The sequence below is a fragment of the Artemia sp. Qi Xiang Cuo genome, chromosome 17, assembly GCF_049724085.1.
Source record: "Artemia sp. Qi Xiang Cuo chromosome 17, ASM4972408v1, whole genome shotgun sequence".
Taxonomy (NCBI): Eukaryota; Metazoa; Arthropoda; class Branchiopoda; order Anostraca; family Artemiidae; genus Artemia; species Artemia sp. Qi Xiang Cuo.
The window spans coordinates 54247518-54262438 of record NC_142810.1 but is presented as its reverse complement, the minus strand read 5'-3'; the positions used below and the strand labels follow the sequence as shown (position 1 = coordinate 54262438).

The window sequence follows — 14921 nt, the reverse complement described above, 5'->3', positions numbered from 1 at the left end:
ACTTTTTTTTATGAACGGATTCTTATTTCACGAAAAGTTCAGTGCGAAACTACTATTAAGAATTCTTTGTTCTTAGATTTCTACAAAAAATATATGGCAAGAAATTTTAACTCGACAGCTCATGCTTTGACTTCAAAGATGGAGATACAACATTTTTGCTAGTAGCGCCCCTGGGTGGAGCACTCCATGGTTAAAGGCTTGCCTCTTTCAACATATCCTGATTCATTTAGGATTTCCCAGATTGAATGATGAAGCTGTTTATTAAAATCGTTCAATCAGAGGCTGTATTTTTAATACTGGAGTTTACTCTTATTTCTTGTTAAAGGACATAAGAAGTATTAAATTTTCACAAAATGGTTGACTTCTTGTTAGTCTAGATGATTTCAGCCTACTTCATTATTCTGACTGTTTCAGGCCTCACGTCATAGCAACTTGGAATCTTCTCACTTTAGTTTCTGGTAAAATAAAATGCTAAAAGCGAAAAATTAGGTTTGTTAGTTAACTAAGTTTTGTTAAATCTAATGCAATAGTTTTAAGTAACCAAAAAGAACCCAACTTATAGAACAGAATAAAAATCTCTGAAAATCTCTCGTGTGGTTTCCTTCTGAATGCGTGATATTTTGTTATAGCAAAAAGTAACCAAACAGAACACAACTTAGAGCTGAGAAAAGTATCATAATGCTTGAACAGTCGTCTAGCTACGGTCTGTCTTCTATCCACATAGAAATAACTTAAGCACTCAAGAATAGTTCATAAACTCGTAAATATGTGTTATATTCGAGATATTTATATTTTTAAAAAATGACTAGCTATAATTTCAATATTAGAATATGTGAATAAAGTGCTAATTCACAAAATTTGTTTGGTAGTGCTTAAATTATCTTTTTGGGCCTCTTTTTTTATTTGGTTCTTGGTTTTTATTTTATTTTGTTTTATGTGTTTTTGTTGTTATCCTTTTGTGAGCTTCATTGTTTCTTGATGACCTGTTGAGAATCTAATATTAGAGAGTATTGTATATTTTCTATCCCTTTACTTTGTTATAGACTTAGAATATACTTCATCAAGTGATTGTGAATCGCTCATAGAAACTTCAAGTTCTGCTCAATTACATAAACGTCAAAACATACCTGCGGGCACTTCACTCAGGATTTCCACTTTACCAGCTGAGCCAAACTCCCAGGAAGTGGGTAGTAATGACCAAGGTATATTTGATGCTAACAATTTTTTGGAATCCCTTTTAAAAAGGAGCAAGTTATGTTTGCTCCATGTTTGCTCCAGTTATAACTTGCTCCATGTTTTAAATGGAGCAAGTTATAGGTTTCTCATTTGCATAAAAGTTTTTCCATGTTATTAAAAAAACTGAATTGAGTTACTTAAAGTCTAAAGCAACACTACTTTTGCATTTCAAATCCTTGGAAACTACATCGAAGTAACTTAGTTTAAAACGCAAATAAAACTGTAGCACTGGAAGTTCTTTATGAGTTTGCTTTCATGTTTACAGTTATATGGCGCTTTTTAGCTACTAAAATGTTACACAGTGTTGGGAAAGCGCTGATATTCTGCCCTTTTGGTTTTTTCTACGATTCTTCCCCTATCTCTGCAGAATACCAACCTTGTGCTGGACATGATGTAAATATTGTTGAAGAACTGATCTGAGATAGCCAATTAAATGAAAATTTAAAAATAAGACTAAAGATGGATAGCCATAAAATTTGACATGAATCGCGCATTACCTATTACTGTAAACATAGTGATTGGCTTATTTTAATGGAGGGTGATGCTATTCGATGGGTTTTGTTAGTACGACCATGCTCTTAATTGATGGATCGTAGGGAGGAATATGGGTGATGCTATTCGATGGGTTTTAGGGTGATAGTATTCGATGGATCGTAGGGTGATGCTATTCGATGGGTTTTAGGGTGATGGTATTCGATGGATCGTAGGGTGATGCTATTCGATGGGTTTTAGGGTGATGGTATTCGATGGATCATAGGGTGATGCTATTCGATGGGTTTTGTTAGTACGACCATGCTTAATTGAGGGATCGTAGGGAGGAATATGCAGATCCATAGGGGTCATCCTTATTTTATTGAATCAGATTTTAATGGCCTATAACTACCTCTTGTTGGACTTACTACCAAAGTAGGCAGTATCTAAGAAAAAAAAAAAAAAAACCTAATCGAACTCTAACTTTTTTTGTGGGCTATATTCTTATTGTTTTAGCAGTCAAATTAGAAAATAAATTTAATAAGTATGATGAGAAAGAGGACCAGGAGAATAGAAATTTTGGTGAATTTTGACTCTAACTTTTTTTTTGAAATTTTGGCTCCAACTCTTTTTGTGGGCTATATACATTTTGTTTTAGCAGTGATATTAGAAAATAAATTTAATAAGTATGATGAGAAAGAGGACCAGGCGAATAGAAATTTTGGTGAATTTTGACACTTACTTTTTTGGCTCTAACTTTTTTTTTATAGAAATTTTGGCTCTTAACTTTTTTTGTGGGCTATATACATCTTGTTTTAGCAGTGAGATTAGAAATTTTGGTGAATGTTAATCATTTGTAGTTATATCAAAAGAAATTCCACATGATGATATTTTTTCAGCCCAGGCTATTAGATGTTGACTCAGTTCTTTATGGGCTTTTAATTTGTTTTGCAGCAGAAGCTGAAGGTGCTTCGTTAAGGGATAAGTTCGTGTAAACTTCCGATGTTGTTTAAACATCCAGCACATGTTGTGGAAATTCATCCAGTGTTTCCTCTGACTGACATGGGTATGTTTCTACCATGAGTGCAGTGAAATGAATTCAAGTATATATTAAAAATTTCTTAAAAAAATAGTTTGAGAAGACAGGCAAAATTAGTTTGAGAAGACAGGCAAAGAGCAATATTACATACTAAAGCATTATAAAAACAGAAATGCAATCCTTTCTGCATTCAGAAATGAAATGCAGAATTTTAATTGAATGAACCATTAATACCTAATACTTACAGAAATCAAAACGGTAAATGTATTCAAAACAAGAGGCAGTTTAACTGCTTCCCGTCCACCCCTTCCCTTCTACTGTAAGCACTGAATGCCCCCTAAAATGCCATTCCCTAAAACCTGTGCTCATGCACACGTAAATGCACGTACAATCCTTGGTTATTTTTTTTATTATTATAGCCGCTTCGAAATGTGAAAATTGTAAAATAAACTCCTGTATACATATCTGATATACATAACAGTTAAAATACATATTTAATATTTGCTGGATTGACAAACGTGACGCCGTAAATATTTAGGATTTTCAATCAAATCCATGCAAAGCTTAAAAATGATGTCAAATATATGTAACAATTCACATTATTAAAGGTATAATAATTAAAAAAATATATTATAGTATTTGTGTATCAGAACTTGATTTGTGTATCAATAGTAACGTGTATCAGAATTTCTGCGGTCGCTTCAATGCTGTCATTATTAACAGTCCTTAAACCGCTGTTACTCGAATTGTAACGAATTTTAGGCTGTTTGCGATGCCTTAGTCATCACTTGACTTCTCGTGATTCTCCTGTAAAGCTCTTCTGAAATATGAAATTTTTAATGAAGACCATGTTTCTTATAGCTTCAAATTTCATATTATCCAAGAAAAGCCGAAGAAATATAATTCACGGCTATAACGTTTGACCGAGAAGTGTTTAGGTGGGCCAACTTGCTTAGAAAAAAAGTTGGTCCTCTCTCCATTTCCTCTCACGGCACTAGGGGTGTTCCCTCTATGGTTGAAAATCTCCCTCTCCGTTGAAATGAAACCCCCTCGTCCTCTGATTCGAATAAGAAAAAATCTTTGTTTATAATTTTTCTAGACATAGATTTATTGACATGCATTTGTTTTGCCTAATCAATTAGTGAATTGGTGCCCCTGAACTATGCAAAGGTACAACTCAAGCGCAAACTCGATATAAAAAAAAATTTGTCGAATTTGACGTATTCAGCTAAAAATACATCAAGCTCTTAAACTAGTATATATTTGTTATCTCGCGTCAATTCTGTTTTTAAAAATTGAGTATACATGAGTTCAATATAAGAATCTGTGAAAAAGTTGTCAATTCACGATTTTGTTTTTGTTCTGCTTAAATTATATATTTGGGCGCCTTTTTGTCATTTTTTTTTCTTTTTTTTTTAGCTTCATTATTTCTTGATAAATGTTTGATGATGTAATGTTACACAGCACTGAGTATTTTCTATCCCTTTACTTTGTTATAGACTTAGAATGTACTTCATCAAGTGATGGTGAATCGCTCATCGAAACCTCTAGTTCTGCTCAATCACATGAACGTCAAAATATACCTGCGGGCACTTCACTCAGGATTTCCACTTTACCAGCTGAGGCAGACTCCCAGAAAGTGGGTAGCAATGGTGAGGATATTTTTGATATTACCACTTACGGAATCAGTTTGCATAGGGGTAATTTATGTTTGAAAGTTGTTTCTCACCCATATAAAGGTTTTTCATGTTTTTAAAGGACTTGATTAGCGTTGCTTAAAGTCTATAGCAAGACTGCGTTTGCGTTTCAAATTCTTTGAAAATACTTCAAAGTTATTTAGATGCAAACACAAAATTTTCTTGTAAGACACTATGGACAATATCCGCTCCCCTGGATTAAAAAAAATAACCCCTTTGATATTTTCTTTGAAAAACACCCTCTTTGTCTTTTCATTGAAAAAAGATAGAGAAAAAAGCAAAATTGCGCCCTTCCCTATAGATTTGAAAAGTGTTGTCCCCATTTAGATTTCTAAAATATGTTTTTGCGCCCCCTCCTCATCTTGTAATTGACTTTTTTGTGAATTGATGCTCCTGACGGCTTGAGCTCTCTAAATTATCCCGGACTAAATTACAGCTAACAAGTAAATCGCTTATCGCTATGGATGGCCATCATTGGTAGATGTTCCTTTTCTTCTTCGTTGGAGTTATCAAACATCTAAAAATTCCCCGAAAAAAGAAGCAAACGTCAAATCAAATACGATATAGCATGCATAAACTGCATTTTACCGATATAACAAGATGCCTTCATTAAGATATTAGCTGATCATATTTAAGAAATCTGCTATGTATCTACCTGTTGATGTGCTTCACCAAACGTCCAAATCTTTGAGCTATGATTCTACCCCTTTCCAATTGTAAGTCCTCTAAATTAATTTCCTGCACACATATCTGTTGACAGTTAAAATAAATATTTAATAACAGTAGGGGTGACAACCCTGGTGCATCAAATATTTGAACATTTTTAATAAAATCCATAAAACCCTTAGAAATTATGTCAAATTGACATGCAAACTTACACTATTCAAAGTTTATCATTAAAAAAATATATAAAATGAAGGTTTACAGCAACTGCTCTTAAATAACAAGGAAAGCCGTTTCGTTGCAAGGATAACAAAGACGTCGGCATCGTTTTTTTTTTTACGGTGGTAACAGATCAGAGCCAACGCTATAGCACTGCCTATAGTAAAAGCCATACGGCTCCAATGTTTTATTACTATTATTTTTTTTCTTCTCAGAGGCACTTCCTATGGAAGGGGTCGTCGTAGAAACTTCAAAGGGGGCTCATTCATTTGGAAATCGAGAGTTCTAGTGCCCTTTTCAATATTCGAAAGAGATTGGAGGGCAACTAGCCCCCCCCCCCACGCCAATCATTCCCCCAAACACATCCAATCAAAATTTTGAGATAGCCATTTTGTTCAGCGTAGTTGATTTCCAGATAGAAAATTTGTTTTTGAGGAGGACACTCCCTTACAACCCTCAGGGCAAGGGTTTTAAGTTATGCCCTGGGGGCATGTAAGGTTTTTATAGTAAGCGTTGTCGTAGAAACTTCAAAAAGGGCTCATTCGATTTGAAATTCAAAGGGCTAGTGCCCTTTTAAACATCCGAATGTGATTGGAGGGTATCTAGCCCCCTCCCACGCCCATCCTTTCACCAAACACATCCAATCAAAAATTTGAGATAGCCATTTTGTTCAACGTAGTTGAAAGTTTCGGAAATTATGTCTTTGAGGTTGACAACCCCCCCCCCCCCACAGCCCTCAGGTCAAGGGTTGCAAGTTATGCCCTGGGGGCATATAGGGTTTTTATAGTTAGCGTTGTCGTAGACACTTCAGAATGGGCTCATCCGATTGGAAATTTAAATGGCTAGTTTCGTTTTTAGTAGTCGAAAGTGATTGGAAGGCAACTAACAGCCCTTCCACGCCCACCATTGCCCCAAACACATACAATCAAAAATTTTATATTGCCATTTTGTTTAACGTAGTTGAAAGTTCTGGAAATTATATGTTTGAGCAGGACACTCACAGTCTTCAGGGCAAGGGTTATAAGTTATGCCCTGGGGGCATATATGGTTCTTATGGAGGGAATGTTCGTATAAACTTCAGAGAGGGCTCATTTGACTGGAAATTAAAAGTTCTAGTTCACTTTTTAAGTGTCAAAAGATATCGGAGGGTAACCAGCTCCCCCCCCCCCCCCAAACTCTTTTTTACCAAATGCATTCGATTAAAATTTTGAGATAGCTATTTTGTTAAAAATAGTTCAAAGATCATATTACAAAAATTACTGGGTCAACACAACCCCGCAGGGCTCGGGAGCAGGCATTATACGTTATACCCTGGGCGCATTTATGGTTCTTATGGAAGGGATGTTCGTATAAACTTTAAAGAGGGCTCATTTGATTGGATATTGAAAGTTTTAGTTCACTTTTAAAGTCAAAAGAGATTGGAGGACACCTAGCCCCCCCCTCAACGCCCTTTTTCCTGAAACCCCACCGATAAGAATTTTGTGATAGCCTTTTTTTTTTAAAAATATTTCATAAACCATATAACGAAAATTCCGGGATTGGCAGCCCCCCAGGGCCCAAGGACAGGCCTTGTAAGTTATGCCCTGGGGGAGTATATGGTTCTTATTCAACGGATGCTCGTAAAAACTTCAGAGAGGGCTCATGTGATTGGAAATTGAAAGTTCTAGTTCAGTTTTTGAGATTCAAAAGAGATTGGAGGGCAACTAGCCCCCCCCCCCACCACACCCCTTTTCCCCCAAATGCTTCCAATAAATTTTTTTAGATGGCCATTAACTTAAAAATTGCTCAAAAGTCAGATAACGAAACTCAGGTGTCGTCACAACCCCCAAGGGCCCGGGGGCAGGCGTTGTAAGTTGTGCCCTGGGGCATATATGGTTTTTATGAAAGGGATGCTCGTATAAACTTCTGAGAGAGCTCTTTTGTTTGGAAATTGAAAGTTCGAGCTCACTTTTTAATAGTCAAAAGGGATCCGAGGGCAGCTAGCCCTCCCCCCTCCCACGTCTTCTTTTTCCAAACCCATCTGATGAAAATTTTGAGATAAACATTTTGTTAAAAATAGTTTAAAGGTCGGAGAAAAAAAAACGGTGTCAATACAACCCCCTAGCACCCACGGGAAGGCGTTCTAAGTTATGCCCTAAGGGCATTTATGGTTCTTATGAAAGGGATACTCATATAAAACTTCATAGGGTTCAATTGATTGGAAATTGAAAGTTCTAGTTCACTTTTTAAGAGTCAAGAGATTTAAGGGCAGCTAGCCCCCCCCCCCCCAACTTGCCCTTTTTTCCCCAAAGATGACCGCTACAAATTCTGTCATAGCCAGTTTTTTGGATAATGTTGAAAAGTTATATAATAATCCTCCCCCCCAGGGCCCGGGGGATAGGCCTTTATGTGTTGTCCTTGGGGCGTATATGGTTCTTATGAAAGGGATGCTCGTAAATAAACTTAAGAGAGGGCTCATTTGATTGGAAATTGAAAGTTCTAGTTCAATTTTTAAGATTCAAAAGATATCTTAGGGCAACTAGCCCCCCCGCCCCCACACACCTTTTTTCCCCAAGCCCATCCGATAAAATTTTTATAATAGTCATTTCATTAAAAATAGTTCAAAGGTCAGATAAGAAAATTGCTGTGTCGACACATCGCCCCAAGTCCAGGAGACAGGCGTTAACTTCGGAGAGGGCTCATTTGATTGTAAATTGAAAGTCCTTGTTCACTTTTTAAGAGTCAAAAGTGATCGGAGGGTAACTATCCCCCCCCCAAGCCCTTTTTACCCAAATACATCTGATAAAAATTTGAGGTAGCCACTTTGTTAAAAATAGTTCAAAGATCATACAGTAAAAACTCCTTTACGTATGGCCATTGCGTTTGAAATAGTTCAAAGGTCAAATAAGAAAAACTCCTGTGTCGACACCCCCCCCCCCAGATCTCGTGACAGGCGGTGTAAGTATTGCTCTGGGGGCATATATGGTTCTTATGGAAGGTATGCTCGTATAAACTTCGGAGAGGGCTCATATGATTGGAAATTGAAAGTTCTCGTTCACTTTTTAAGAGTCAAAAGAGACTGGGGGGCAACTAGCCCCCCTCTTCACGCCCTATTTTTCTCAAAGCCTTCCGATAAGAACTTTGAGAGAGTCATTTTTTTCAAAATACTTCAAAGGTCAGATAACAAAAATTCCTGTGTCGACACAACCACCCAGGGCCCGAGGGCAGGCATTGTAAGCTATGTCCTGAGACTGTATATGATTCTTATGAAACGTATGCTCGTATAAACTTGAAATAGGGCTCATTTGAATAGAACTTAAGAGTTCTAGTTCATTTTCTTAGAGTGAAAAAAAGATCAGATGGCAACTAGCCCCTCCCGCCCTCCACGCCTATGGGTTTATCGGATGGATAAACCAATCCGATAAAAATTTGAAGTGACCATTTTGTTAAAAATAGTTCAACGATCAGATATTAAAACTCTGGGGTTGACACAACCCCAGGGCCCATGGACAGGCGTTGTAAGTTATAATTTCGGGATATATACGGTTCTTATAGAAGGGATGCTCGTATAAACTTCAGAGAGAACTCATTTGATTGAAAATAGAAAGTTCCAGTTCACTTTTAAAGAGTCAAAAGAGACCGAAGGTTAATTAGCCCCCCCTCCCCACGCCCTTTTCCCCCAAACCCATCCGTTAAGAATTTTGAGATAGCCATTTTGTTACAGATAGTTCAAACATCAGATAACGAAAACTCCGAGGTTGACACAAACCCATGTTTTCACTTTGATATTGTTACTTTGATACCAGTTTTGATACTTTGATGAACATTTGATTTTTTTTTTAAAGTTTGATTTTGAAATAAGGAATTTTAGAAACTTGAAACTTTTTGCAATAAAAAACGAACAAAAATTCATTATAAAAAACTTTCCGAAAATTACGTTTTTCAAAGAAAAGTAAAGGCTATTTTAAACTTAAGCTCAGCAGATACAAATACCTGTTAAAATTCACACTCTAAAAGACCAGAAATTACTATTAAAGAATAAATGAAACCCAAAACGAACAGAAATTAAATAAACAATCATAGACAAAACATACAATGAGTAATAATATAAATGAATAAATAGATCTTAAAGAGAGTAATGACTAGATTGAATATAAAAATCAAGATTAAAACTAAAAAAAAAATCCTATTGAAGTATAAATGAAACTTAAAACGAACAGAAATTAAATAAACAATCAATGCGAACTAACATACAATAGATATTAATGTAAATTAATAAATAAATCTTAAAACGAGTAAAACTTAAATTGAATATGCAAATCAAGCTTGAAACAAACAAAAATCACTGCAAACAAGAGTTTGGGTATCGCCTCCTTCTCTCACTGTAAAAGTCTAAAACCTACTAAGTCATTGGCGCTTTACTGAAAACTATATGCGTCTTGAACAGTCTTGGAAAGTATAAACAACATCAAATTGAATATTAATTGTTGAAAGATCCATCAGTTCAAGAATTTTTTTCGTTGTAGTTTTATTTTATTTTCAATGCAGTAAGAACTGGAAAAGAAAATATTTGTAACATAATTCATTTTCTGTTAAGTGCCAATGACGCAGTAGGCTTTTGGTTTTTATTTACAGTTAAGGAAGGAGGCAGTATCCAAACTCTTGGTTGTGGTGAAACTATATTCATTTTGAACAACTTCCAAAAGTCCTAATAGATTAAAGTGATTTTTGATGTATAATGATATTTATTGCTAAAAGCTCATCAGTTCAAAATGTTAATATAATTTTAATGTTTATTTTCAATATTAAGCACAAAAGAAAATATTTGTCATGAAATTGGTTTTCAGTAAAGCGCCAATGACGCAGTAGGTTTTACAATTTTACAGTGAGAGAAGGAGGTGATACCCAAACTCTTGTTTGTAGTGATTTTTGTTTGTAGAATGGAGATGCTAGGAAAAAAATTAAACGTTTTAAATCAAGATTGTTGAAAACCTTAATTGTAGGAATACAGTCTCTTATTTGGGCTGAGGCAGTGGTAGAAACTAGTGAAGAACAAACCATGGCTCATATTGACAAAACTTTTAAAATCGTTGTTAACCTTTTAACCAAAGACACGCCGTCTCGAACCTAGAAAAGAAAGCCCAATCCTATTTTGAAATGAATATCACTGTTCCATTTTCTTCCTCTTTTCTTCCCTCTTTTTCGTCTTTTTCTTGATCTCCGTTTTCTTCCCTCTGTTAGCAGGCTACTGGAAAATTGGAAAAAAAATGATTGAAGGTTCTGTTCGTTTTGTTGTCTTACCAAACCCCAAATGGATTTTAATCTTTTATATTTTTTTTAAATCGCCTCTTTTGTTGGTATATTTATTTTTAATTTTATTCATTTCATGATGTCACATTAATGTGAAGTCCTTATTTTTTGTTTCATCAAAATATGACTATTAATTTTAAGCTCTTTTTTTTTAATCCAACCTGATGTGTTTGCTTTATGGTTGACCAAAAAATTTAAAATCAATGATTGACATTGTTGATCCCAATCCTTTAATACTTACGACACTTGCATCTTTCATTTGTGATTCTTTCGTTTATAATGTTAGACAATGTCGTTTCTGGTCATTTGATGCTTTTGACAGTTGCATCTTGTATTTGTAATTCTTATAATTGCTGCTTATGTAATGTGGTTTTTAAATATTTTTCCGTCTTCACTATAGAACCAATGCATTCTTCAGTATGCAGTTCTGAGGGTGTAACTCAACCGAAACTCTTAGTTCCTCAGCCATTTGTTAAGGTGAAAAAACTTACGGGCACGGTCATAGAAGAATTGACGGCTGGAATATGGCGTTGTGGTTCATGTGGAAAAGTAGAGAATTCATTTTTGATCCTGGATCTTCATATAGACACTGGCTGTGAAGAACTTTCACCAATAGAGTGTGATATGTGCCCTGCTGTAGTTCGTGACTACAAAGATTTTGTTGCTCATTTCATGGAACACCAAATGGGAGAGGAAAGAAGGTGTCCCATTTGTCTACGAGAGTGTATTAGTGATATAAAACAACATCTAATTGTACAAGGTCATTTTTCAGCAAAATTATCTGAATCAGACCTACAGAGTGAATCTTCAGTTGTTTCACTTAATCTGTCTGCAAGTATTGGCTTAAATTCATTTGAATCAGCCCACTTGAATATGCATAAAAAACAAAACAATGGTGAAAAACGATTTAAATGTGATATTTGTAAGAAATGCTTTTCTACATCAAGGAGTTTGAAAACGCATCAATTATTGCACACTGGCGAGAAACCTTTTAAATGTGATATATGTAAGAAATGCTTTTCTCGATCAAGTAATTTGAAGGTGCACCAAAGAGTGCATACTGGTGAGAAACCATTTAAGTGTGGTGTATGTAAGAAATGCTTTTCCCAGTCAAGTGCATTGAATGTGCATCAGAGAGTCCATTCAGGTGAGAAACCATATAACTGTGAAATATGTAAGAAAGGCTTTTCTCAGTCGAGCGAACTTAATACGCATCAAAGAGTACATAAGAGTGAAAAACCATTTAAATGCGATATATGTAAGAAATGTTTTTCTCAGTCTAGTCATTTGACTGGACATCAAAGAGTGCATACAGGTGAGAAACCTTTTAAATGCAATGTTTGCCAGAAATGCTTTTCCCAGTCAAGTGCATTGAATACTCACCGAAGAGTGCATACCGGTGAGAAGCCATTTAAATGTGGTATATGTCAAAAAGGTTTTTATGCATCAGGTGACTTGAAAAAGCATCTAAGAGTGCATACCGGTGAAAAACCATTTGAGTGTGATCTATGTAAAAAATGCTTTTCTCAGTCAAGTCAATTAAATAGCCATCGAAAAATGGAAACTGGCAAGAAACCATTTAAATGTGATGTTTGTAAGAAAAGCTTTTTAGTACCAAGCCAATTGAGAAGGCATCAAAGAGTACATACGGGTGAGAAACCATTTGAATGTAATGTATGTGAGAAATGCTTTTCTGATTTGTCCCATTTGAATCGGCATCAAAGACTACACAAATAGTGAAAACTCTTCTAAATTTTATATGCATAACAAGCGCTTTTCTGTATCAAACTATTTTAATATCTATCAAAGAGTACCTACAAGTGCGAAACCATTTCAAAGTAATATTTGTTTGAGAGTTTCTTTTGAAAAATCATCTGACAAGCCAATCTAGGAAAAAACTTGCTAATTGATAGCTTATAATAAAAAGTATTGACACAATAGTGATTTCATTGAAATAATACTTGATAACAGAATTAATGCTATCCCTTGTAAGCCAATTCTCAAATCTGAATCATACTTTTGTAATATATAAGTGAATACACAAGGGAACCATGTACGTGAGGTAGACAAAAAAAAAGGTTTTTTGGCTAGCAAATCTGTTTGTTTTTAATCCAAATACCCATGCATTTCTGAATCCACACAAGTAGAAATATTCAAGCGTTTCTTTTGTAATAAAATATTCTCATAAATGGTCAGTTCTAGTCAGGAAACAAAGTAAGGCTTGGAAAGATGCCATCTTTCTTTATTTTGTATAGAAATGAAATTATTGGAATCTATATGGGGGGTAATGCTAGTCCTTTTTATAGCGGACCTGTTTTTAAGCCATTTAGAATGGGTTTATGATTGATAAAAAGAACGCAAGTAATATAAAATAATCGCTTTCAAATAATAAAAGATATTTAGATGACCTTCTGGTGATAAATTGTGCAGGGTTTTAAGAGATTTTGAATAATATATACCCATCAAAGTTAAGTCTGGAACCTAGCGATGGGAAAGGCAATTATGGCCATTTTCTAGATTTGGATATTAATGTTTCACATAATAATAAATTACCTTTTAAAACATATAATAAAACGGATGATTTTAATTTTATAACCTGATACTAATGATTATTTGGGAATTTTATTTTGTTTATTCTTCTGGTAGTTAAAAAGGTGGCTTGAAGGAAAAGAAATAGGCTTGATTTTCGGATATGTTTTGGATTTTGTGTGGTATGTTGTTATGGTTTTATTTCTTGATATTTTAATCATTAAAAAGGATAATAGTAACATTCAAGGCGGTCTACCGGATATTGGTAAATGTACCGGTCGTTGTTTTCTTTGCCGAGATTGTTTTACCCCTCGGACTTTCGTACAAAGCACTTTATATAATGAAAAATTTCAATGTTTACTTTGAGTAATGTAAATTGTTAAACAACTAATGTTATTTATCTATTAGATTGTAAAATCTGTGGCTTACAATATGTGAGAGAAAGTATTAACAATATGTATGTTTGATTTTCGGGACAAAAAACCACAATTAACAGGAAAAAACTAATAATTATCTATTAGTACAATAGATAAGTATAAAAAACATATAAAATAATAATAAATAATATAATATAAATATAAAATAAAATAATATAATAATATAATATAATAGATTAGTATAACACTGTAATAATGGTACTTGCTCTTTAAGTAATTTAACTATTACAATTTAAAAAATTTATATTTAAATAAATTAACTGAAGAAGAGAAAAATAATAAATTATGTAAATGTGAAGACTATTGGATCCATGCTCTTGGTACTGCTTATCCTTTTGGGCTGAATGATCGACTTATTTAATATTGAGACATGTCTAATGTTGTTGTTAGTTGATAAATGGGATTAACGGATCATACTTCGTTTAATCATCCCATTAAAAAAAAATCGATCCCGCTATTTCAGTCTAATGGTATGGCTAGTATAATATAATGTTTAAATAAGTTATCAAGAAATAATTTAATAAAATTATTTTGGATTATAAACAATAATACACCATGTAATTCAAAACTAAACTAATTTATGATACGGTGTGTATTTTAGCTAGAACCAAATATATTTCAAAAAATAAAAAGTCTGATAAGACTGTTAATAAGGAGAAGAGATTATATTTTATCTATAAATTTTTGAATTAAACAAATAGAGGATATTAATTTACCTGGAGTTTTAAACCAGCGTGATCTGAAACATGCCCTTCTTGGTAATTTGAATTATAAGAATAATCTGATTATAACATATAAGTTTTCTAAAACGGTAAGACAAATGATTTTTAATTATAATTCAGTACATAAGAAATTTGACAAGGATAGTAATTGAAAACCTGTTTTTAATTGTGAGCAATTTTTATCACTTGTAAATCGAACTTACGAACATATTGTAACATGTGATTGTGCAATAATAAAACAAATGGATCTGCAGAGTATAATGAAAACGGGGGCTAAATTCCGTCTTTCTAATTATCTAAAACCCTCAAATGTTGTTAGTGGGTTAAATAATGATTTAGATTTATTTATTGGTAAGTGGTGCAAAAAAGAGAAAATTAATAAAAATAGTTTTCAGAATTGGAAAAATTTAATTTTTACTAAAGTTAGAAATAAGATATATAATAGTGCAAATAATCTTAATAATGAGGCAATATTCTATAACGCTATGATAAAACAAGTGATTGTTAATATAAAGAATGATTAATTGTACATATTGATAAAGCTAATAATAATTTTGCAATAATCTGTCAGAGGCTCTATTGTGATGTTTTATCAAAGGAGCTACATACAACGAATACA

At 34.0% G+C, this 14921-nt stretch overlaps 1 protein-coding gene across 1 annotated transcript in view; it reads left to right on the top strand.

Moving 5' to 3' along the window:
* Positions 1-13620, top strand: part of LOC148942352 (uncharacterized) — a 56005-nt gene extending 42385 nt beyond the window's left edge. The window contains exons 3-5 of the mRNA XM_089103642.1: positions 1044-1202; positions 4246-4398; positions 11015-13620. Of these exons, the coding sequence (XP_088959768.1) occupies positions 1044-1202; positions 4246-4398; positions 11015-12351 (1649 nt within the window). The 3' untranslated portion in view covers positions 12352-13620. The remainder of the gene's footprint in view (positions 1-1043; positions 1203-4245; positions 4399-11014) is intronic.
* Positions 13621-14921: the final 1301 nt, after the last annotated feature.